Source organism: Cervus canadensis, chromosome 31, assembly GCF_019320065.1.
Source record: "Cervus canadensis isolate Bull #8, Minnesota chromosome 31, ASM1932006v1, whole genome shotgun sequence".
Lineage (NCBI taxonomy): Eukaryota > Metazoa > Chordata > Mammalia > Artiodactyla > Cervidae > Cervus > Cervus canadensis.
Genome location: NC_057416.1, coordinates 14,649,054 through 14,672,259, shown reverse-complemented (window position 1 = coordinate 14,672,259; position 23,206 = coordinate 14,649,054). Strand labels below are relative to the sequence as shown.

General features: G+C 36.7%; 1 protein-coding gene across 20 annotated transcripts in view; it reads left to right on the top strand.

Annotated features, from left to right (window-relative positions):
- SORBS2 (sorbin and SH3 domain containing 2) overlaps positions 1 to 23,206 on the top strand; it is a 205,080-nt gene that overhangs the window by 102,483 nt on the left and 79,391 nt on the right. For 9 of the 20 annotated variants that reach the window (XM_043454406.1, XM_043454397.1, XM_043454387.1 and 6 more), the window contains 5 exons: positions 4,898 to 4,947; positions 13,357 to 13,383; positions 13,689 to 13,744; positions 14,532 to 15,173; positions 22,919 to 22,954. In XM_043454406.1, the coding sequence (XP_043310341.1) occupies positions 4,938 to 4,947; positions 13,357 to 13,383; positions 13,689 to 13,744; positions 14,532 to 15,173; positions 22,919 to 22,954 (771 nt within the window). In that variant the 5' untranslated portion in view covers positions 4,898 to 4,937. Of the gene's footprint in view, positions 1 to 4,897; positions 4,948 to 10,232; positions 10,326 to 13,356; positions 13,384 to 13,619; positions 13,745 to 14,531; positions 15,174 to 22,918; positions 22,955 to 23,206 lie in introns of those variants that run through there. The other 11 variants (XM_043454399.1, XM_043454409.1, XM_043454398.1 and 8 more) reach the window with 6 other exon arrangements.

Sequence of the window (23,206 nt, the reverse complement as noted above, 5' to 3'; positions counted from 1 at the left end):
CAAATAATGGAAATCAAATCACGCATTTTTATTAGTCACCAAAGAAGCCTTGGGTTTCAGGTTCTTCTGCAGAGCTCAATCACTGTGACTCTTCTTTTAACAACTTGGAAAATGTCTTTCCTGATTAGGAAGTTAGTCATTTCACGTTTTGACATCTAAAACAATGTGAAGTTAAAAAAGAAAAAAAAAAAAAAAAACCCTCACAAATTACATCTATAAGTAACAGGATACATCACTTTAAAGATGACAAGCTCAAGAATTTGTGGCGCCTTTCTTTGTTCCCAATAATCCTATTCTACTTTTTGAGTGTCAGATACTTTGTAAATATCAGCATTTGAATTCAAACAACAAATGCTGATAATTAGTTCCCTAAACTTGTTATCAAAACATTATTATAGTAGCAGGTTTCATGTTTTGAGAACTAACCTTCCTTCAGTTTGATGTTTTCTGTAGCAATTATTACTATCCCAGTTCAAACACTGTCTTTGTGATTCAGTTTTAAAACTTAAAACTGTGTTTTGTTTTTTTTTTAATTTATTTATTTGAAGGGTAACTGCTTTGCAGTATTGTGTTGGTTCCCACCAAACATCAACATTAATCAGCCACAGGTTTACCTATGTCCCCTCCCACTTGAAAAACTTAAAACAGCTTTAAACATCAAGTGTTTTGAAAAGAAGTGATGAATAGAACTGGGGAAATGTCTTTCCAGTCCTCATTCTTCTGCAGGCTTGTTTATTCCTTCTTGTTTTAGCAGTTGCTTCAGCCTTGGTCACAGACATCCCCTGAGGCTTCTCTTTTCTATTTAGTTTGCCCATTTAAGGTTAACATATTAGGAGTTTTTGCTACTGAGACATTAAAATAAATACATCTGGGGCTTTCTCAAGGCTCCTGCACTGACCACTGCCTTCTTCCCTGACTTCATTGGCATCCCCTCAATCCAGGCGGTATTAAGGCTGCAGAGTTGAGCTCCTTAGCTATGTACCACGTTTATTTTTGTATTCAGAAAAAGAAAATAGAACCCTGCCTCTTTATTTATACTAGCTGAAAAACAAGTTAAAACTCATCATAATAAAGTGTCCTGCAATCACTATTTAAAGTCAACTGACGTGAAATTTTACAGTAAAATTCAGTGTAATGTCATGACTCTCTCGAACCTGGATGTGGCAGCTGCAGTATCCTTCAGGGTGGATGGGCAAGAATGTAACACTAAACACAGTCAGGTGATACCAAAACACTATGTAATGAGGATGTCATCTGTGTTGTTTTCAGTGTATAGCTCTAAAAATTAAGTTGGGGTGAACATCAGTACTATCATTTTATCTATTCTATATATTCACTGCTGTGTAGTATTCATTGAGTACCAGGATCTTGGAGAAGAAAATGGCAACCCACTCCAGTATTCTTGCCAGGAGAATCCCATGGACAGATAAGCCTGATGGGCTACAGTCCATGGGGTTGCAACCAGTCGGACACAATTGAAGAAACTTAGGACAAGTACCAGGATATTAGTAATTGAATGTAGGCATAAAAAAGGTAAAATCCTTCTCTTCTTGGCTCATATGTACATCTCATATCATTTGAGTGTATTGTTTTCATGCTGATTTATTTCTCAAATTCTCCCTCTACCCTGGGGGAGAAGGTATCATTTTATTTAGCCAGTATCCAAATTTTAAATTTTTTTGTAGTTTTAAATAAACTTTTTTCCAGTTTATTGAGTTATAACTGACATACAGTACTGTATAAGTTTAATGTAAACAACAAAGTGATTTGACTTATGTAGATACAAAATTAAAGAAATAGAAAAAAATATATTTTTCAATGTGCTGAGAAATGTTTGGATTTTCTCTCAACAACTTTCATATATAATTGCAGCAGTGTTAATTATATTTATCATGTACATTACATACCTAATACTTACTTATAACTGGAAGTTTATACTTTTTTAGCTGTCTTCATCCAATTTCCCCTACACCTACCAGTGGCAACCTCAAATCTGATCTCTTTTTCTATGAGTTTGTTTGTTAGTTTATTTGTTGAGATATAACTGACTTACAATATAGTATATTAGCTTCTGTTATACAACGTAGTGATTCGATATTTCTATACCTTTCAAAATAATCACTACATTAAGTCTAGTTATGAATCTATCCCCATACAAAGATATTACATAATTATTGACTATATCCCCCACACTGTATGTTTCATACCATGACACCTTTATTTTGCTGCTTGGAAGTCTGTACCTCTAATGTCCCTCACCTATTTCTGTATTCCAGCCACCCTCTCTGCTTTGGCAACCACCTGTTTGTTCTCTGTATCTGTGACTCTGTTTCTGTTTTGTTACATTTGTTAATTTGCTTTGTTTTTTTCATTTAAATTTTTTTTTTTTGCTTCGCCATGTGGGCTTGCAGGATCTTAGTTCCCAAACCAGGGATTAGCCCCATGCCCTCAGCAGTGAAAGTGTGGACCACTGAGCCACCGGAGAATTCCCTATCTTGTTTTTTCAATTTCACATATAAGTGAAATCATACACTATTTGTGTTTCTCTGCCTGACTTACTCACTTGTATCCTCTAGGTCCATCCACATTGTCACAAACGGCAAGATTTCCTTCTTTTTTATGGCTAAGTGATATTCCATTGCACATGTAAGCCACATCTTCTTTATTAATCTATGGATGGGTGCTTGGGTGGCTTCCATATCTTGGCTATCGTAAATAGTTGAGTTCAGTCGCTCAATCGTGTCTGACTCTTTGCGACCCCATGAACTGCAGCACACCAGGCCTCCCTGTCCATCACCAACTGCCAGAGTCTACCCAAACCCATGTCCATTGAGTCGGTGATGCCATTCAACCATTTCATCCTCTGTCGCCCCCTTCTCCTCCTGCCCTCGGTCTTTCCCAGCATCAGGGTCTTTTCAAATGAGTCAGCTCTTTGCATCAGGTGGCCAAAGTATTGGAGTTTCAGCTTCAACATCAGTCCTTCCAATGAACCCCATGAACAGTATGAAAAGGCTAATTGTAAATAACATTGCAACAAACATAGGGGTGCATATATCTTTACTAATTAGTATTTTTGTTTTCTTTGGATAAATACCCAGGAGTGAATTGCTGGAACTTACGCTAGTTCTATTTTTAATTTTCTGAGGAATCTCCATACTCTTTTCCATGGTGGCTGCAATAATTTATATTCTCACCAGTACTGCACAAGACACCCTTTTCTTGGTATCCTTGCCAACACTTGTTATTTGTTGTCTTTTTGATAACAGCTATTCTGACAGGTGTGAGGTGATATCTCATTGTGGTTTTGATTTGTATTTTCTTGAGGATTAGTGATGGTGTGTGTCCTTTCATGTGCCTGTTGGCCAGCCGTATGTCTTCTAGGGGGAAAAGGCTTTTCAAACCCTCTTCCCATTCTTATATAGGTTGTTTGATTTTTTGATGCTGAGTTGTATGAATTCTTCGTATATTTTGGATATTAATCCCTTATCTGATAAATTATTTGCAAATATCTTCTTCCATTTAGTAGGTGGTCTTTTCATTTTGTTGACAGTTTCTTTTGCTGGGCAAAAGCTTTTTAGTTTGATGTAGTCCCACTTGTTCATTTTTGCTTTTGTTTCCCTCGCTTGAGGAGACATAATCCAAAAATAATATTACTAAGGCCAGTGTCAAAGAGCATACTGCCTCTATTTCCTTCTAAAAGTTTTATGGTTTCAAGTTGTATATATATGTCTTTAATCCATTTTGAATCTATTGTTGCACATGATGTGAGAAAGTAGCCCAGTCTGATTCTTTTGATGTAGCTGTCCAGTCTTCCCAATTGGACATTTTAATTTTATTATTATTTACTGATCCATGAGGTATAGATAATTTTTTTAACCTATCAGATATTAGAGTGCTAATGTACATGGAAACTCAATGTGTTGTAGGGGAAGTTCATGTTCATTGACAATAGACCCTATTCAGGAGCTAAGGCAAAGTGACCAGGGTTAAACAACTTTCAGAGAGCTCTTCCCCTTAGAAGAATTGCTTCCTGAAGAGCTTATCCTTTCGCTTTGGTTACCAGGATATACAGAAATAAGAAACTCTAAAAGTGGGCTCAGAGAATATGCCAGGGAAAAAACCAAGTCATCTTACACATCAAACAATACTGTAAATATTTTGAAACTTGTTTTCTACAACAAGCACCATTTTCCCAACCATTTCCAATAAATTAATCTCAGCTGTCATACAGCAAGTGCTCCAGTGGGGAAAACCACCACATCTGATACTGAAACAGAACTGGGTTTAGTAGTCATCATTTATTTCTTTCACTTTAGTAAAAATAGATGAATCTTACCTTTGATTACTTGCTCAAAATACAAGCAAGTACATTGCTTAAATACATTAAATATTCCCTGGTAATAAATTAACTCAATAATAAATTGAATATAATAAATTAAATAATGTAAAGTAATAATCTCAAATAAAATAAATAATGCAATAAACTGAATAATGTAAAGTAATGATTTCAAAGTATCAGAGTGTTTTTTAAAATTCTGGAAGAGGGCACATAACCATCAATGATCCTTTCTGGCTTAGAGAACAAAAACTGTTACTATAAACGTTTGTGAAAGCAATTTAATTTTTAACCATGAAAACCCTACTCCATTTTCATCCATTAACGATCACCATTAAACAAAAACATGAGTTTATGTTTATGATAATAAGACCAATAATAATTGAAGCTTAACTTGAATAGAATTATAAATTCTGCCCAGTTTATTAAACTTTCATTTAAATAAGACTAACAATAATGTGATATTAGCTCACAGGTACACCAAAACCAAAGAAAAACACTTTCTTGATATTTTGCTCCCCACGCTAGTGAACAAATTAATACATCATTTTCTTTCTACAGGAAAACTGAAGACTTAAATAACAAACCCTCCAAGGTCAAAATGAACACAGGTATGCTGTCTCTGTTAGTTTTAAACTCTTCAGCCTCACTCTCTAAAAATCATCTTGGCCCTAAATCATTAGTTTAGCACTTGGCTGATCCTAAATGTGATACTGAGTTTCTGAGATAGTTGAATTCATTATTTGATTTCTTTGTTTTTGTACTTCAATCTTACAGTTATCAAAAGTAGAATTTTCTGTTTTGCTGTCTGTTCTTACTCCTTTTTTTTCTGTAATTATATCATGACATTAACTCCTATAAACCCTAGGAAAAAGTAGTATATCATTCAATGCATACATTTGAAAACTCTCACTTAAAATAGGCTAAATTCATAGGCAGGTTGCTCTAATGAGAGAACATTTAAAATTCTCCATTCTATAAACATTTTATGTTGACATCAAGAGTAGACAGAGTGCCAAAACGTCATAGGAAATCAGCTTAATTAATCAATAGACATAATACACTTAGAGTCTTAAGTATTATATTTTTAGATGTAAGAACAGTATCTCCAAATAGTTTAACACTGGTGCTCTGAACCCCATAATGTATACAGATTAATTGTAAAAAAATTTTGTAGTACTTGCTAGATACATATGATTTTTTTCCCCATAATATAATTATTTTAGCTTACATTTTCCCCTTCTCCTTCTCCTGAAATTCTTATATTCAGTATTGAATAATTCTGGAAAGCAAGTTGAAATTTTGTAATTTTCAACTGTATTTAGAAAATACCACTTCCCACCCATAAGTGATCACAGCAAAGGAGAAAGCATAGTGGAAGATATTTTTCTCAGATCAAGCCAGTTGTTTTTCTTTGCTGTCTCTTGTTATCAAAATGCCTCGAGGGAGGATTAACAACCACTGGTGAGAACCGATACCTAATCCCTATCTAGTGTAGAGACAGGCGCTGTGAACGTGATTCTGCGGCTGCCCCTGAGCAGAAACCAGCTGGAACCGGCCTCTGAGAGCCTGAAGTCGGCTGGCCCCTGTGCAGTCGGCTCGTAGGTCTGCAGGCTAGACGAGGACATTGGAGACAGTCAACAAGTACAAGGAAGGCTTGGAAAGAACAGAAATCGTAATCCTGGAAATGAACCAAGTCAAGTCCTTTGGACAATTGGAGATGTGAGAATTATACACATGGGAAATGAAAGGATAAATATTATTAGGCAAAGGAGACTGAAGAAAGCAAATAGAACAGACAGCCCATCACTGAGCTTGTCTAAGTCATCCTGTGAAACTGCAAAATCACCCCAGTGGGTCATGCACATGAGGAAGTTACATTCACCAATTGTTCTGCAGCGTCTTCTTGCAGACTTAAGTTGAATGTAATTTCCCAATATCCTTCATTTTGTGGAGTCTGATTTTCCTATTTATTATAACCTTATTATGACAGATGTATAATATGTGATTATACTAAGTATATCATATTTGTTACAATCCATTCAATAATTAACCTTCCTATTCATAGAATTCAATCCCCAATAACAAAGTAGGCAAATAGAAATTTGTAAATTTGTTTAGTTCTCCAGGGTGCTTGAATAAAGTTACTGCTCTAGTAGCATGAATATAACCCTCTAAAGTATCCTCTCATTAAAAGGAGTGAGCTGGGCTCTATATGGGATGTTAATTTGCAGATATTTTAATTATATGAGTGAATTTACACATCTATATATGCATGTAAATATGTTATTCAAACATACACATACAAAATTAATTAGAAGTGACTGGAACCCTTTGTTTAAAATGCCAAAGTAATACTACAATGTTGCTATAAAAACATACCACTTTTGAAAATACATATAGAACTATAAGAGCTTCCCAGGTGGTGCTAGTGGTAAAGAACCCACCTGCCAGTGCAGAAGTCATAAGAGACAAGGTGTGATCCCTGAGTCAGAAAGATCCCCTGGAGGAGGGCATGGCAACCCACTCCAGTATTCTTGCCTGGAGAATCCCATGGACAGAGGAACCTGGAGGGCTACAGTCCACAGAGTCACAAAGAGTTGGATACGACTGAAGTGATTTAGCACGTGCACACGCAGAACTACACGTGTGCACGCGTGCACACACACACACACACACAGTTTTTCAACACTGTAGGAAATTGAAGAAAGCATTGTCATTGTATCTCAAAACAAAGTATAAATCAGTTCCCAAATATCCAATAAATAAAACAGGTCTCCATTATCTACCTATTAATCATTACAGAGAAATATTACTATTTCAGTGTTCATGTGTCAGTCACTAAAGTTTTTCAAAAAGAAAATAAGATTCTTTCAAAACAGCTCTTTGTTTTTAGCCCAATACGTAATAAACCTGCCAAGGGAACTGTGACACATTTCTCATACTAAAGTATCTAAATAATGTATAAAATATACAAAACATGCTGTATTTGTACTCTTGGAATTTTTGGTCCACTGTTTTCGAAGGAAAATTTTTGCTGGGGAGGAGTGGGAAAAAGACATCAAATGCTCCATTGTATATGGTTTACTCCTGTGAGTGTTTTCCAGCAGTAGAAGCAGCTACTGCGGGTCTTGCCAAGACCCAGAAGTGTGAGCAGATTATGAGTGAGCATGAAGGTGAGGGCAGCATTAGGGTTCTTTTGGATGACCTAAATATGTAAGATAGCATCCTCATTTTGAGATCTAAAAGAATATCTTCAGGAAAGAGCAGAAAGTATCAACACATAAGTAAGTAGAAACAGGATACGATAGATTTCTTCATTCCAGCACTTTCACCAATGCCTCAACTTTTCAAACTAAGCTCTTTACTAAACTGTTAATAAAAATTCTCCAGTCATTTTACTGAGTTCTTAGAGTAACACAGAATACAAAAATTATTTAACCCAGAGGTTCCCACACTTTCTTGGTTGACAGGGCCAAAACAGCTCAGTAATTTTTCATGCACCCTCAAGCCAAAAGTACCTGATAGTTGTATTTATTAAGCAGTTAGGTGCAGACAGTTTAGTAAGTGCTCATGATCTATCAACTCAGAAGCAATCTGAACAAAATCATACACTTCAATATACTTCCCCGGCAGCTCCAAACAGCCATGGTTATTTTAAAGCTTCCCTGGTGGCTCAGATGGTAAAGAGTCTGCCTGCAATGCAGGAAACCCGGGTTTGATCCCTGGTTTGGGACGATCTCCTGGAGGAGGAAATGGCAAACCGCTCCAGTATTCTTGCCTGAAGAATCCCATGGACAGAAGAGCCTGGCGAGCCCCAGTCCATGGACTTGCAGAGCGTCGGACACAATTGAGCGACTAACACTTCACTTCATTTCATATACTTCAATTGAAAAAAAAAATCATTTATCCAATTCCCTATAACCACAGTTACTTGTTACTGGGATGCCTGTGTGTATTGGGCGCTATAAAATTTCTCAGACTCAGAATTAGATTGTATTTCACTTCTCTCAATGACTGGCCCGGATTACTTTGACAGGGCACTTGCGTTCCACCACAACAATCACCAAAAACACAGATTTACAAAGATGTGACCTCATCTAAAAGAAGATAACAGGATCTCTGATGGTGAAACTGGGAACTGCCTCAGGCTAGTGGTGGGTGCAGAGTCTGTCTGATAGACATCACCGTGTTTTCCTCAAAAATGTGAACTATGTTCCCAAACCCTTGTGAATCCACTGTGGTGGGTGCTTAATACAGAGTTTTGGAAACCAAAGGTTTAACCAGCCACCTTGGGTCTCTTTATTCTGAATTTTTCCCTTTGCATCTCTGCTTGTTCCTCAGATGTTCAGAATTAAAAGAACTAGAAAATGTAATCTCTAGTAAATGAGAGCTTTCCATTCACACTGTCAACACCCCAGAATACTTAACCTTTTGAGACCCTGATAGCTGCTATATATTGCATATTCAATAATATTACCTCTATTTTATTAGAAACATTCACCCCCCTCCATGGCTATTTTCCATTTGCAGAGTTTGCTAAAATCCTATTGGTGCCTCTCCTGAAGATACATTTGGTTGTATGTTTTTACCATTTATGTCCTTCTATATTTGGTCTTTGGCTTATTTGATTTACTTTCTTTTGTTGTCCCATTTCTCTGTTTTATTATCAGCATTACAAAATTGCTATTTTGAGTATATATTTAAAAACATATTTTGACATGAGAATCATTCTATCAATTTAAAGTTCTGCTGACCTTACTACTTGTTATTTTACCAACAATTAATTCAAATCATTCTTTCAGCACTCAGTTCCCTCATGTTCAATAAACGAAGTGGATACACTCCTTAAGAAATAAAGGAAAGCAATATGCAAGACTAGCATGTGGCCAAATATAATAATTATAATATTGGTGGTTATAGAATTTATCTCTTTTTTTTTATATCTTTTTGTTATAGCTTTCAAAAAGAATTAAATTTAAGTTCTTTTGGTTTCAGGGGAATGAGCAAAACTATTTATTGCACATTCCAGCTACAAAGGAATCTGGGAATGGAATTGGAATCTGTTCCTAAATAGAACATTAACCTTCCAATTTTAGAAGTCTTGTTACGCTAAGCTTCTCAAATCATATTAAAATAGCTGATGCGTTTTCACTTCTTTTACTTCATGCTGTGATTTGCATTAAGTGTAAATACATAAATCATATACTTATTGTTCAGAAGTATGAAAACTAATTTTTTAAACATGGTCATTTCAGTACTGTATATATCAATATTGTTTTACCTCAATTAGGCAAAACTTCCCATAACTAATAATAACTATGGGAAGACACAAAATGCTTTTCTTTATGAATCTTACTTATCAAATGTATTATGCCTATAACAGGTAGGTAAGAACTTTATTTCAAGAGGTCCTTTGACCTATCTTCAGGAATCATAATAGCTCAAATACAGTAAAACTGAAAACGATGGATATGAAAGTATGTTATACCATAGCTCTTAATCCTGAAATACAGGATATTCATAACTCTAAAAGCTAGTTGCACTGCTTGTAAATTTAATAGTTGAATTCAAATGGTATAAACAAAGTTCAGTTCCATACATGGTGTTCCTCAAAGAAAAACCATAAAACATCAAGTATAAAATCTGATTTTTTTTTTTTTTTTTTTTTTACTAAATCATTGGCATCTATTTCTAAGACCTAACCCTGGCATTTTCCTTGTCTTGTTTTGGTTTAGTTTGGGGTGGGTGTACATTTTGCAGATGTGTTCCATGGTTACTAGTGCTGACTGTTCATCTCTCTCACGGATGTCTGTCACATTTCACTGAGATGCATGATACCGCATGTGCTTTCTCCTCTGCTGTGGCCTCTGCTATGTCATTTTTTTGCTTCCAGATAGCGGTGGGTGTGCTCGCAAACGTGCCGCCATGTCTGTTACATTAACATCTGTGAAGAGAGTTCAGAGTTCTCCAAACCTGTTGGCTGCAGGTATAATATCACTAACTCACAGAATGTCACATTTGAATGGCTTTCTCTGACCTTTCTCTCTTTCCAGAATTATCCTGTTTGGATGATGAAAGTGGCTGTAAATACCTTTCTAATGCCCCACAAGTTCTTATTTTTCTTGTCTCAAGAATAGCTCCTATCCCTTATGACTGTTTTGCTCTAAAAATAAAAAATGTCAAAGGGAACTGATATCTTGTAGAAAATATTTCAAAAACCTAATTAAAAACAAGTCACTTGCCAAAAATGTGTTAAGTAGCTGCCAGTTTTAACTAAGTTTTTGTACTGCATGAACTAAAGTAACATAATATTTAATTAAGATAACTCATAGGTACTTTTCTTGTTTTTTACCTAAAAACTGTTGAGGGTGAAGGCACAGAGTGGCAGAAGTGGGATTTGCAGGAAATTGAATCTTTATTAATTTGCTTCTCTGTCAAAGGTTGCAAATAAAATGATAGAATATTAACTTTGAAAGAGACTTTTAATCTTCCTTTAATCCAATCAACAAAGAGCTTTCTAATATATATTTTTAAACATCTTGGTCCAATGAAAATTAACATGAACTCACAAGTATAAATATACTCTAGAAAGTAACTGAGAGTGTGATATTTCAGCATCCATTGAAGTGTGTCTTTTTATAATAAATAATCTCTCATGACTTCAACCCTAGTCTCTCTAGACCCTGAAATATACCCATATCACTAGATGACTGGTTAGTTGGTTGGTCAATTTTATTTTTCCTTGGTTAGTTCGGGTTTCTTTTGGTTTTTTAAATAATATTCATGAGTTTTGGAACAGAAGTTGGGAAGGGATGAAGGATATTTAAATAATTCTAATTCTCACTGTGCGTCTTTTATACACATGCATTTATTAGTCAGTTTTTCAGGATGTCCTTGACTTTAAAGCCACTTGACCCTAAACTATCCAGTTTTGTTGAGGAAAAATCAAGCTTCCATGTGGAGAATCCCACTCCTGCCCACCACCTTCAATCCATAAATAGATTTCAATGTCTAAGTTTAAATACAAAGCCAGGTGGTTCCATAATATGTTACCTTTATTAAAAAGTGTAAATTGATTGCAATGGATGTAGTAATGATCTCATTTTGGTTTGAAAAAAATTATATATGTATTTGTACATGTTTGTTCATGTGTATGTGAGCATAGAGAATGTTAGAAAAACAATCATTTCCCCAACTCATAAGGATTTGTCAGAATTAAATGAGGGTAAACGAAGAAAATAAATGGACAGGTTTATCATAGTACTGACAAAGACAGTAGCCATTCAGTTAGTTAACTTGAATTTAGTTAATACATTTAATTCTTGCAAGGCACTTGAACCCTCTAAAGAAAGGGGCTATAAGAATTCAAAGCAACATAACTTTAAGGAAAAGTATTAGAAGGACATTTAAGTAAAACCCAAGAGTAGAGACTATGAGGTAGGGGGTACTGCAAACACAGCTACGTAAAAATCGTAATATTGGAATCATAAGGGTGGAAAGGACCGCTAAGGACATCAAGTCCAGTCCCCGACACCAGGCCAGGAAAGCCCTGACAACTTCTCTCATGTTCGCCACCTTCTGCAGCACACAGGTAGTGCTCGTTGTAAGAGGGAAGAGCAATTAAAGTTCTTAGTTCTTAAAGACTGTTTTCACGCACAGAACAGCCAGGGGACATTAAATCCGTCCCATTTACTCATTCTTAAGTTTTCAAAGAAGCAATGACCACCCACTAAAGTATACTAAAAATTGAAGGCTCTGATCCCTAGAATTCTAGCTGTTTTTTTCCACAAGGGAATGGTCATGAAGTGTTCAAGATATTACACAAAACCATTTTCTCAAGCATCTGCCAAGTTATTTACCTGCCCAATTCTTAAAAAAATAACCAAAAAGCTCTATTCTCTTTACTTGACATGTGTCTAGGATGCTTCTTACTACCCACTCCAAATCACACCTGCCCTCCCTTTCCTAAGCTTTCCTGGCAGGGGTGAAATAAAAACAGAGCTTTGGTGAACAGTGTCCATGTGGGATGCTGTGTGACTTTCAGTTCCTCTGAAGAACTACAATATTAGTAAAGTAGCAAATTGGCACCCGGCGTTTTATATATCTAAAATTAGATTTATGTTAAAGAAACTGAAATATTTGTACACCTGAGGCTCCTTAAAGGACCACCCACTTAAAAGTAAATCTGAATCATTAATGTCCAGGACCTGGACAGAAGATTAGGCTGAATGACCTCTAAGAGCCTTTCTAAAACTAAGGCTTTATGATTCCAGGTGAAGTTGGCCCTGTGTTATCACAGAGCCAAGCAATACCAACTGATTACCTAAAACTGTGCATAATTTATAGGAGATTCTTGAAAGTATAATTCCAAATAAAACTGAGAGTAAATATGTTATCAGGCTGCTTTCCAGCTGTATTATCAAAAGCAATTTATTAGCAATGAAATGCTTACTGCAAGACAGTGGAATACTTGAAACAGCTTTTTCACTGTTGAATATAAAATCACTCTTAAATGGCAGTAAGAAGAAAATTCAAAGTCTAGAGAATGATTTGAAAATATCATATAATATGGCAGTGTATTTTACACTTTCTTAAGGTAAAGAAGAATTAAAGCCAAAATATTGATGGCATTGAAAGCTAAGGATCTGGTGGTTTGATTCATTGTTGGGAGAACCATGCATTGTTTACCAAACTTTTGATCCTTCAAACTGCTATTTAAAAATTCATATATTCACCTTAAGCAGTAATAAGATAAAACTGAATTCCTGCAATAATACTGAGGGGAAAATCAGTGTTTGATATATGTTTTAATTATATATCATATTTAATTAATTCTAATCTAATTGAAGTAAAAACAAATGCACAAACTTTCATTAGTATATTTTATATACCCAGAGTTTTAGATCTAAGATAATGTTTGCCCAAAAAACAAAATAAACATCGTTTTTTGCCAAATAATCTTTACGGCATTGCTCGTTTTACCAGAGACCTAAATTCAACATTTCTTTTTCTTTTAGGTCGTGATTCTCAGTCACCAGACTCAGGTACCAAAAAACTATTCTGAACAACTACTACATTTGTTGTGAGTTTTTTTTTTTTAAGCATATTCATAGCCACATTGTTACTCTTACAATAAACTTAAATTGCATACACAGTTATGCATTTTTAATGTCTAAAAAGAAAATTTCAGTTTTGGAAATAAAAATAAATTTTACTTAAAAAATATGTTAAAAGTGAATGTAGATATTTTTGTATCCGATTTGTTTTCTCTTAATAAAAGCTTGGAGATGTTACAATGATCGAAATCAAGAGACACTGAATGGAGATGCTACATGTTCCTCTCTTGCAGCAAAAGGTTTTAGAAGCGTTCGACCAAATCTACAAGAAAAAAAATCACTAACTCAGGTAATCCTGCACACTGCTGTCCACTGTGTTATTTTAAAGCATGGTTATTAGGCCACTGCTCCAGAGTCTCTTTTCTAGTAACATGCATATTTTGATATGTCTTATTGTTAATATGTTGTTTTTATATTTATATTGACTTGTATTTACAAATGGAAGACAAGTCTTAAGTTGAAAACAGTTTATTGATTTTTCTTTTTTTCTGATTCAGCTGATAAAAGCACAACAGTTTCTGGTATAATTTTCAGGATATTTTCTAATTCTCAAGAAAAAAAACAGTCAGTTGATGATTTGGATTTCAAAGTTATGAGGCCAGCAATATATTATTTACTGAATAAATATGAGTTATGCAACTGCTCATTAAATGAACGAAAGAAACTCAGTGTTGGAGGTATTAGTAAAATTGTCACAGGCATGAAACGTGTTACCAAAATGATGTGAGTAAATACTGTATATATACCTGAAGGTCTAGAGATATACACCAAGAGAAAATATTTTCACTTTTAACCTGATTTCCCAGAAAGTAGATGGAGACAAACTTGATCACGTATTCTCTATAAAACTATTTTCCCCCAGAAGGCAACTATTGACAATAAATTAAAATGCATTCTAAATAAACATGATCATTCAATCTGGCCAACAAAATGTATAGCATAATAAGAAGGTGTGACATTGCTTTACTTTCTTTAAAGGGTAGAGTTAACACTGGTTTCTTTAATGATTAACTTTGACTTTCTCTCTGTTTTTCCTTCAACATTATTTCTTTCTCCGGATGCTTTTGGTAACCCAGGCACCCCTTCCACCACCCAGAAAAGAGAGCTTTTGTAGCTCCTTGATAACCAATCATACAAAGGGTGACATTTTAGACCAATTAGGAACTAACACACAAATTCCATCCTGTACAGAGTTCATTACTAACAAAACACCTCTCCAGGGAACTATGTATTCTAATGATGATTCTAGCCAGACAATTGTTTATTCTGAAGAATCTAACACAACTGTGTCATATACACAAAAAATCACTAATCCACTACCACCGCCTTCCAGCACAGGTCCCCCACCAAAAGCTGACATGAGTACCCCATTTCTCCAAGAGGACTATACCCAAGATTCTCAAACTCGGAGAATTTCCACATTGAAACTAATCCATAACCAGGATCCAGGAAGCAGCATCACCTTTAGTCCTCCACAGTTTCCCAAATCTATTGAAGTACCATCATTTCTCAAAAGGCCTTGCTCACCACCCGCTAACCCAGTGCCTGAGAAACACACAGCATCTCTTTCCATTCAGATAGCTCCCCTTTCGGGACACGATCCTGAAAGCCACAAACAGCCACCTGAGCTTTCTCCAGAGACTGCAAAGATACCTCTTCAGCCAGAGAGACAAAGACCTGCAGTTGCTGCGGCCTCTCAGTCCTCAGACTGCCAAGTGGTACCTTACACTTTCCAATCTCTTCTCACAGCATTCTGTAGAGACCCTAACTCCTTTGGTTTGGGCTTCTTATATAACCCGATGCTTTGTTAGTTTGCAATCAGGAAAGGAGAAAGAAACCATCCTCCTATTTAAAACCCCACCAAATTCATCAGTAAATTTCTAGGGACCTTTTAATTTAAAAAATCTACAGATCTTTTACCCAGAAATCATGTTTTATAAGCTTCTTCCTTCTAGGTATTTATTAGAAATCATTGATGACTGGTTAACAATTAAGACTGCAAAGTACTTTTTAGGTTTTAAAGAAATATTGTTCATGCCAGATTTCTGAGTACTTAGATTTTACTTTATTTACATGGGTAAAATCTGCTAAAATAATTGTCCATTATAAGTCACTTTGGCAAGAAACAGTTATCTTAATTCTAGCAGAGTTTATTTTCTTGTAGTTCAAAATTCATTTTCATTGAAACTCAAACTTCTATGTTTTTAAGTTTATTATTTCAGAAAGTATGTTAATAAATCTTTAGTACTTAGACTATTCAGAAGTAAATCTATATTTTCTTATATGTTAAATTCTCCCATAGTGTCATTCTGCTGACATTTATGAATCTAGTTAGAAGAGAAATGTGTTCCTCTCCTTGGCTTTTTCACAAAGTAATGTAATGTGAAGAGCATAGCTTTAAGGCTAAACAGTAGATTCCAATCCAAACTCCATCACTGGCTACGTGATAAGGCAACCATCCTAACTTCTCTGTGAGTCTGAATGTAGAAATAAGAGTATTAATTAATCCTTAATTCATAGGCTATGATAAGAGTAGGAAGTTAGTAGAGGTAAATTACTTAGGATTCAGCAAGCTCTGCTTAAATGGTAGCCATTTATAAGGACATACTAGCAACTGCAGCAGTAGTGGGAGTCCAGAAAACACTCGTACTTGAGTAAATAATTTGAATAACGGTATCTACTGTAGCTGTGCTATTAAAAATCACCCAAGACATATCCTTGAAGCAATGTATTTTTTATCTTTATAGAACATCTTCAACAGACATGTGATTGACATCAACATCCTTCCCACACACACCCACCCATAAAGCAGAAACTTTAAGCTTAGATGATTAAAAAGACAAGTGGGTGTTCCTACTAAAATACCTCCTTCGTCAGTGCAAATTCTTTGAATTAAGGTAATATCTTCTGAGAGCCCCTATGAAATAATAATAAAAACAGTAAAAATGACAATAGCAGCTAACAAATACCAAGAGTTCACTATATGCAGGTACTATTCCAAACCATTCACATTTATTAACAACCTCCACAATCCCACGAGGGAGGGAGCAAAATCAAAGTGAGACACCACAGACGGGTGGGCTAGTGTCAGGGAGCAGACTTACTTGTGTCCAAGAACGTGTCCCTGGGAGCAGATGGAGAAGTCAGAGCAGACACCACCACATTCACAACTCAGTTCACGCATCTGACATAGTCTGGCTTTTTAAAATTGCTTTATTATGCTTAGAAACGTAACTTGAGAACTTTCTTCCCTGTGGTTTTGTCACCATCCAGGCCGACCAGAGACAGCTGGTTTCATTATACAGTCCCCAGGGAATCAGCATGATCCACAAATCAGGATTTGAGATGCTGTCACTTTGATTCATTTAGGGCTTCTGAGGTGGCACTACTGATAAAGATCCCGCTTGCCAGTGCAGGAGTCATAAGAGATGCCAGTCTGATCCCTGGGTCGGGAGGATCCCCTGGAGAAGGGCATGGCAGCCCACTCCAGGATTCTTGCCTGGAGAATCCGGATCATGGACAGAGGAGCCTGGCGGGCTACAGTCCATGGCGTCACAAAGAGTTGGATGTAACTGAAGCAACTTAGCACGCACTTTATTCATTCAACAAATATTTATTGGGCGTGTGTCTTCTATTCTAGCCACAGAGCTGGATTTGAAACCATTGATGATTAAAGGCTTGTCGATGGCAGCGGGAACCAATATTAATAGAAACTTAGATAAGTAGATCGCATACATTAGAAGGAGATTATGTCAATAAACTAAACAGCACTGAGCAGGAGTGAGGGGAGCAGGGTCCGTGTTAAATAGGGTGGTCAAAGGGCCCTCATGCAACAGACAGAGCAGCTTTGAAGGGGGAAGAACTTTCCAGGCAGAGGAAATATTTAGTGTAAAGGCATTCAGGCTGAAGCACGCTGGGGCTGCTCAAAGACCATCAGGGAAGCCAGTGGGAAGGAAAGGAATCAAGTGAGGCTCAGAGTAAGAGGAAGTCAAGTCCGAGGTAACAGAGGCCAGATGGCAGAAGTTCTAAGAAGCCACTGTAAGGATTTCAACTTTTACTCTCAATGAAAATGGGAGTCACTGGGGGGATTTAAGGCTACGACTGTCATTATTTGACTTACAGTCTAACAGAATCATTCCGGCAGCTCCGTGGAGAGCAGACTACAGGAGGGTAAGACAGAGGGTAGGCAACCCAAGCAGGTGGCAACGGCAACAGCTTAAGTGAGAAATGGTGGTGGATCTGAGCAGGGTGGAAGCAGGGGAGGTGGCAAGAAATTGGATTCTGAATGTATTTTGAAAATACAGTACATAGGACTTCCTGACAGATTGCATGTGGGAGGTGAGGGAAAGAAAAGAGGCAAGGCTGCCTTCAGAGTTTTGCATCTTTGCAACAGGGAAACGATGGAATTTGCCACCCTCTGTCCCCTGAGACTGGATAACCGTGGGTAGAGCAGGTTTGGGGAAAGATCAGAGGTTCCATCTGGGACCTGATAAGTTTGAGGTGGGTTTTAGACATCCATGTGGAGAGGTCTAGGATGCAACTGGATATAGGAGTCTAGAGATCTGGTGAAAGGCCTGGGTTGGAGATACAAGCCATCGGCTTATAGATGCTTTTGCAGCCATGAGACTGAATGAGATGACCAGAGCATGGCTGCAAAGAGAGGAGGAGCCCCAAGGACTGAGCCCAAGGGCGTCCTGATAGTAAAAGGAGGAACCAGCTAGGAGGGACTAAAGGGAGTGTCTGCTAAGGGACGAGGAAATCCAGAAGATGTGGCCTCCTGAACGCCAAGTGGGGAAAGCACATTAAGAAGAGATGGTCAACGGCACAACTGATGCTGCCGGCACACGTGTAACATGAGATCTGCTAAACTACCACTGACTTAGAAGGGGGGAAGGGGGCTTTCTCATGCTCTCTCGTGAGCTTGAGAGAGACTGGGAGGAGAAAAATCGGACAGTCCGCTCCTTGAGGGGTTATTCATGTTAGACCTTTCACTGAATGATTACCCTTCCCTGAGCCTCACTTACTTCATCTGTAAAATGGGGATAATAATGTAGCATTCATCCCATACTATTGCTGGGATGTTTGAGTAAGACACTGCCTGTAAGGAGCTGGGTACAGTGACTGCCATGATAATCCCTCAATATGGAGTAACTGTGGTTATTTTAAACACCCTTTTCCAACTGTGCATCTGATTGGGGAAAGGAAATACATTATTTTCAACAATACATTTTTTGAATGGGTGGGATGAAGTTTGTTTTATAACACTTTGTCAAAAAGTGGTATAAAACTGTTGCAGTTCTGACTTGTTTTAATTGTGTAAGAATATTGAACTGAGATCCACCCACTTAACACATTTTAAAGTATACAATATAGTATCGTTGACTACAGGCACGGTTTTGTACAACAGATCTCTAGACTGTAATCACGTCACCATCTCGCATAACTGAAACTCCTCCTGTGAACAGCAATTCCCATTTCCGTATCTCCCCCGCTCCTGGCAACTACCATTCTACTGTCTGCTTCTATGAGCTTGACTGTTTTAGATCCCTCATAAAAGTGGAGCCATGCAATAGTTCTCCTTCTGTGACTGGTTTATTTCATTTAGAATAATGCCTTTGGATATCATCTGTGTTATCTCATGGGACAGGATTTCCTTTTTTTAAGGCTGAATAATCTTCCCTTGCCTGTATATGCTGCATTTTCTTTATCCATTCATCCAATGATGAGGATCTAGACATGTTTCCACATCTTGCCTATTGTGATATACTTTAAGTCTCATTTGCCATGTGATGGCCTTTACAGCAGTGACCTTTTGTTTTAAATACCCACATTTCATATTCCTGTAAGAAAGTCTCAGTAAATGCCAAGAGCTATCAGCTACATATCATAAATCAGCCAAATATATGCTCTATTATAAAGAATCATCCTCCCAAGAAAACAGCAGTACCAAGAAACAAAAATGCTCTATTGAGAGTAAAAAGGAAACTTTAGTGCTCTAGAAGTTTCATTTATATACTTCTCCTGTTTTATTAAAGTCTGACCATTAGTGTAAGAAAAACACTATAGCCTACCATTAGGAATTTTCATTCTCTCCATATTTGATAATATAACACATTGCGTTATAAGCTGCATGTGTTATAATTTACCTCCTACAAATTTATGTATAGAGAGAACACAAAATGAAGTATGTTACCCTCTGTCACTATGTGAACAGATATCCTGTTGCTAAAAATGTTGCATTGTTCTCAGTGTCAGATAAGTGCAAGTCTAAGTCAGAAGCTTTGAAAGACAGCAAAATCTACACCTCACACATTTTCTCCGGCATTTTTTACTGCTGTGTCCTTTGCTTCAGGACAATAAACTTTATGATACATATAACAAATCTATTATGAAATAATGTTATCAATCATTTGCCAAAGCTTTACTTTCACAGCTGCTGATGCGCAAATGTTAGGGACTCAGACGGGACTCTGTCTCAGTGTCATATAGATGACAGAGAGAACTCATCTCTGTGGCTCCCTGGGGTCAAGATGTAGAATGTGAAGGAAGGCTGATAACGAATAAATGCCAGCAAAGTGGGATGCTAGAAAAGGTAGAGAATACGGGCTATACTTTCTGGACCAATCCCATCAACACCAGCCCCAGTCACTCATGTGTTCTATTAGGATGGCCAACCAATATTTCATGACTTATTCTGTGTGAGTTTGTTATGAGATTAGTTGATCAGGCATTACACCCAAAAACTGATACTCACAAAATATTGGTGACCTCTGACTTGCATTCAAACACTTTAACCTTACATGGTCATGAAAAGACAGAGACACAAAACAACTATGATGATTTTCTGCAGTCATCTATCTGCCACCAACTCAGTAGGGGAAAAAAAAAATCTGCTCTTGTTTTAAACTAGTTTTTCCTACTTAAAAGTAGTTCAGAATGAGAAAACACTTCCCTCCCCTTTTCATACTTTCATCGTCCTCCTCTTAACGTTCTCTTCAGGGAAACATTTGTATTGTGATTCTTTCTCCCCCTGGGTCTAAGAGAGTATTTCATTAACGTGGGCATCAGGGTTATGTTAAAGAAGCTCCAGCTAGTCTAAGGGAAAAGTTACATCTTTATCCCAAGATATTTCAAAGTTTTTGTGTGGGTGCCCAATCGACTGTTGAACTTTTGAGTTTTATCCCTGGAAATTTAACTGTGATATGAATCAGCAAGAGGCATTTTACTGTTATCTACACACACATACACGTGAAAATTGTAAGCCTATCAGCTGCTTGTGAGAGAAATTCAGAAAGTGAGATAGCTCTGTTTTCTGTAGACACTCTCTTTAGAAGAACAATGAATAAGGACCCTTCCTAGATACAATGCTTTACAAACAAACTGATCATATTCCCCGTAAGAATCGTGGTTTTAGAGATGATATGCTTTAGCTTTTAACATGTTTCACATCCAAAGAAAATGGGCAAGCCAGTCCCAAGAGGGGTACAATCATTAAATTTTTCTCTTTATTTTAAAGGAAAAAAAAAAAAAAAACTTCCTTCATGCAGATTACTCAAATCTTTTTGAATGATTTAATTTTTAAAAAATTTACTTAGCATAAATAGGACTAAAGACATTTACATTATATGAAAATGTCTTAAAACTTATGATTAAAAATTTACTAATAGGAAGGATGCAGTCCTTCTAAGACATTTTAAGTTCTGGGTTATTTTAAGGTTTCTCTCAGTTAATCCTAAAGATCTTAAAACTATACAAGTATAAAAGTATCACTTAAAATGAGTGTCTTTTTTTGCTTTATAAATGTTTAATTTTATATTGGCGTATAGTTGATTAACAATACTGTGTTAGTTTCAGGTTATGCAAAGCGATTCAGTTATGCACATACCTATCTATTCTTTTTCAAATTGAGATGGACGTGTACACACTGCTGTATTTAAAATGGATAACCAAGAGTGACCTACTGTATACACAGAGAACTCTGCTTAATATTATGTAACAACCTAAATGGGAAAAGGAGGTAAAATGAGTATCTTTAGACAACAACAACACAAGCTTAGAATAGAAAAATCTGACTTTTATTCAGGGTTGGAGTTTCTTAACCTGTTAAAGATGTGCTTTTGAGTATTCATGAACTCCTAAAGTCGACATGAAATGTTATGAATTTGTGCATTTTTCCTGAGAAGGATCAACAGCACTCAGATTTTCAAGGCATCTATGACCAAGAGATCATTTTATATAGTGGGTTTTTTAAAAATTCTTCAACTAAAAGTCTGAGGAGAAAATTAATTTTAGCTTTTTATGAGATCAGCAGTCTACATGAGATCAACTGCTATGAACATGATGATTGGCTAAGAACCACTTAAATCTTTACTAGGCAAGATTTTTAAGTTTATACAGTTCTGTTTACTGTATTCCCCATCCTTGTATTAATATAATACTTTGGCTATCTATGTTACAACGGGCACCATACCAAACACTCAAAAAACCTCTATTCTGGAGATGGGGGTTTCAGAGTGAGGAGTAAGAAAAACTATTTTGGTTCAGAGTTTCATTTACTCATGTTGAGTGAATACATTTATCATCATATTTGACCTGTGTGGTCAGATAACAAGGTTAGGATGAATAGTTACCTTTAATGGGCCATCCACTCTCTTCCTTTTACAGACCACCCTTCCCACCATGTTTAGCCTCTTGGGTTGTATGGCCTTAGAGGTATTAAACCTTCTCTTTCTTCTTCAGTTTCTTTCTCCTTTACCTAAGATTTAAAGCCAACAGTAGTTCTAACCAACTAAGATATACTCTAACATCATCAATGGCTGGTTTTTGTTTTTTGTTTTTTCCATTTTCACACAAAGATACCACTATTTTCACTGCTAGGATACCTTAAAGTTCAATTCCTTTAGCATCTTACAGTGAAATCAAAGTAGAGATTCAACGAGTGGAAAGGAAACAAAATTCCCTTTCCACTTAGTTGTGTTTAGTTCGATCAGTCTCTAGATCTGTAAATCACCATAACACGAGGCAAACTGATTTATAGTTGGGGGACACTTTCCAAAAAGGAGGCAGTAGGAGAAAATTGCTATAAGATTTTTCTGGTGAAGGGAAACTAATTCTGCCAACCGATGGATAACCAGGTATTAATTTGCTGTCACGAGTACAAAAACTAAAAATTAGGAGAAAAAAATTCCATTATGCCAACACTCTTAGGCCGCTACTCCAAATGAAAGCTGTGTGAAAACTGGTCTTTCTTATTTCCAAAAAGCACTGGATTCATTTTCTGCATGTTTTCATGCTTTGCCTCTACTGTGTCGTTGGCACCTAATCCTTCTAAATATATTTCCTTAAAGTGCTTGCAAATAAATCTGTGCTTTGCCTTCTCTGTCACATTGCAAAAAAAAAAAAGAGATGTTTTTATTAATTGGATAATTTATCTCTCTTCTCATTATTTTTTCCTCAAACTCAGCTTGGAAACCAGAACTTAACTGCCAATGTGTTGGAGGTAAATGCTTCACAGACAAATCTGACCAGAAGCCTCTGCTCCATGCCCATCTTCTGGGGTACCTTGTAACCCAACCTCTTTTTCACAAGACAGTGGCTCCAGCCCAGCCTCACTTACCCTGCCACCACCTACTGATTTGGGGTCTTCACACCTGCAAAGACCCCCCAACCTTTTCACACTGTTTTTATAACGCACTTCTCCTGGGGCGAGCACTCCTCCTGTTCCTCCAGGGAGTCCTTCTCAGCCACCCCA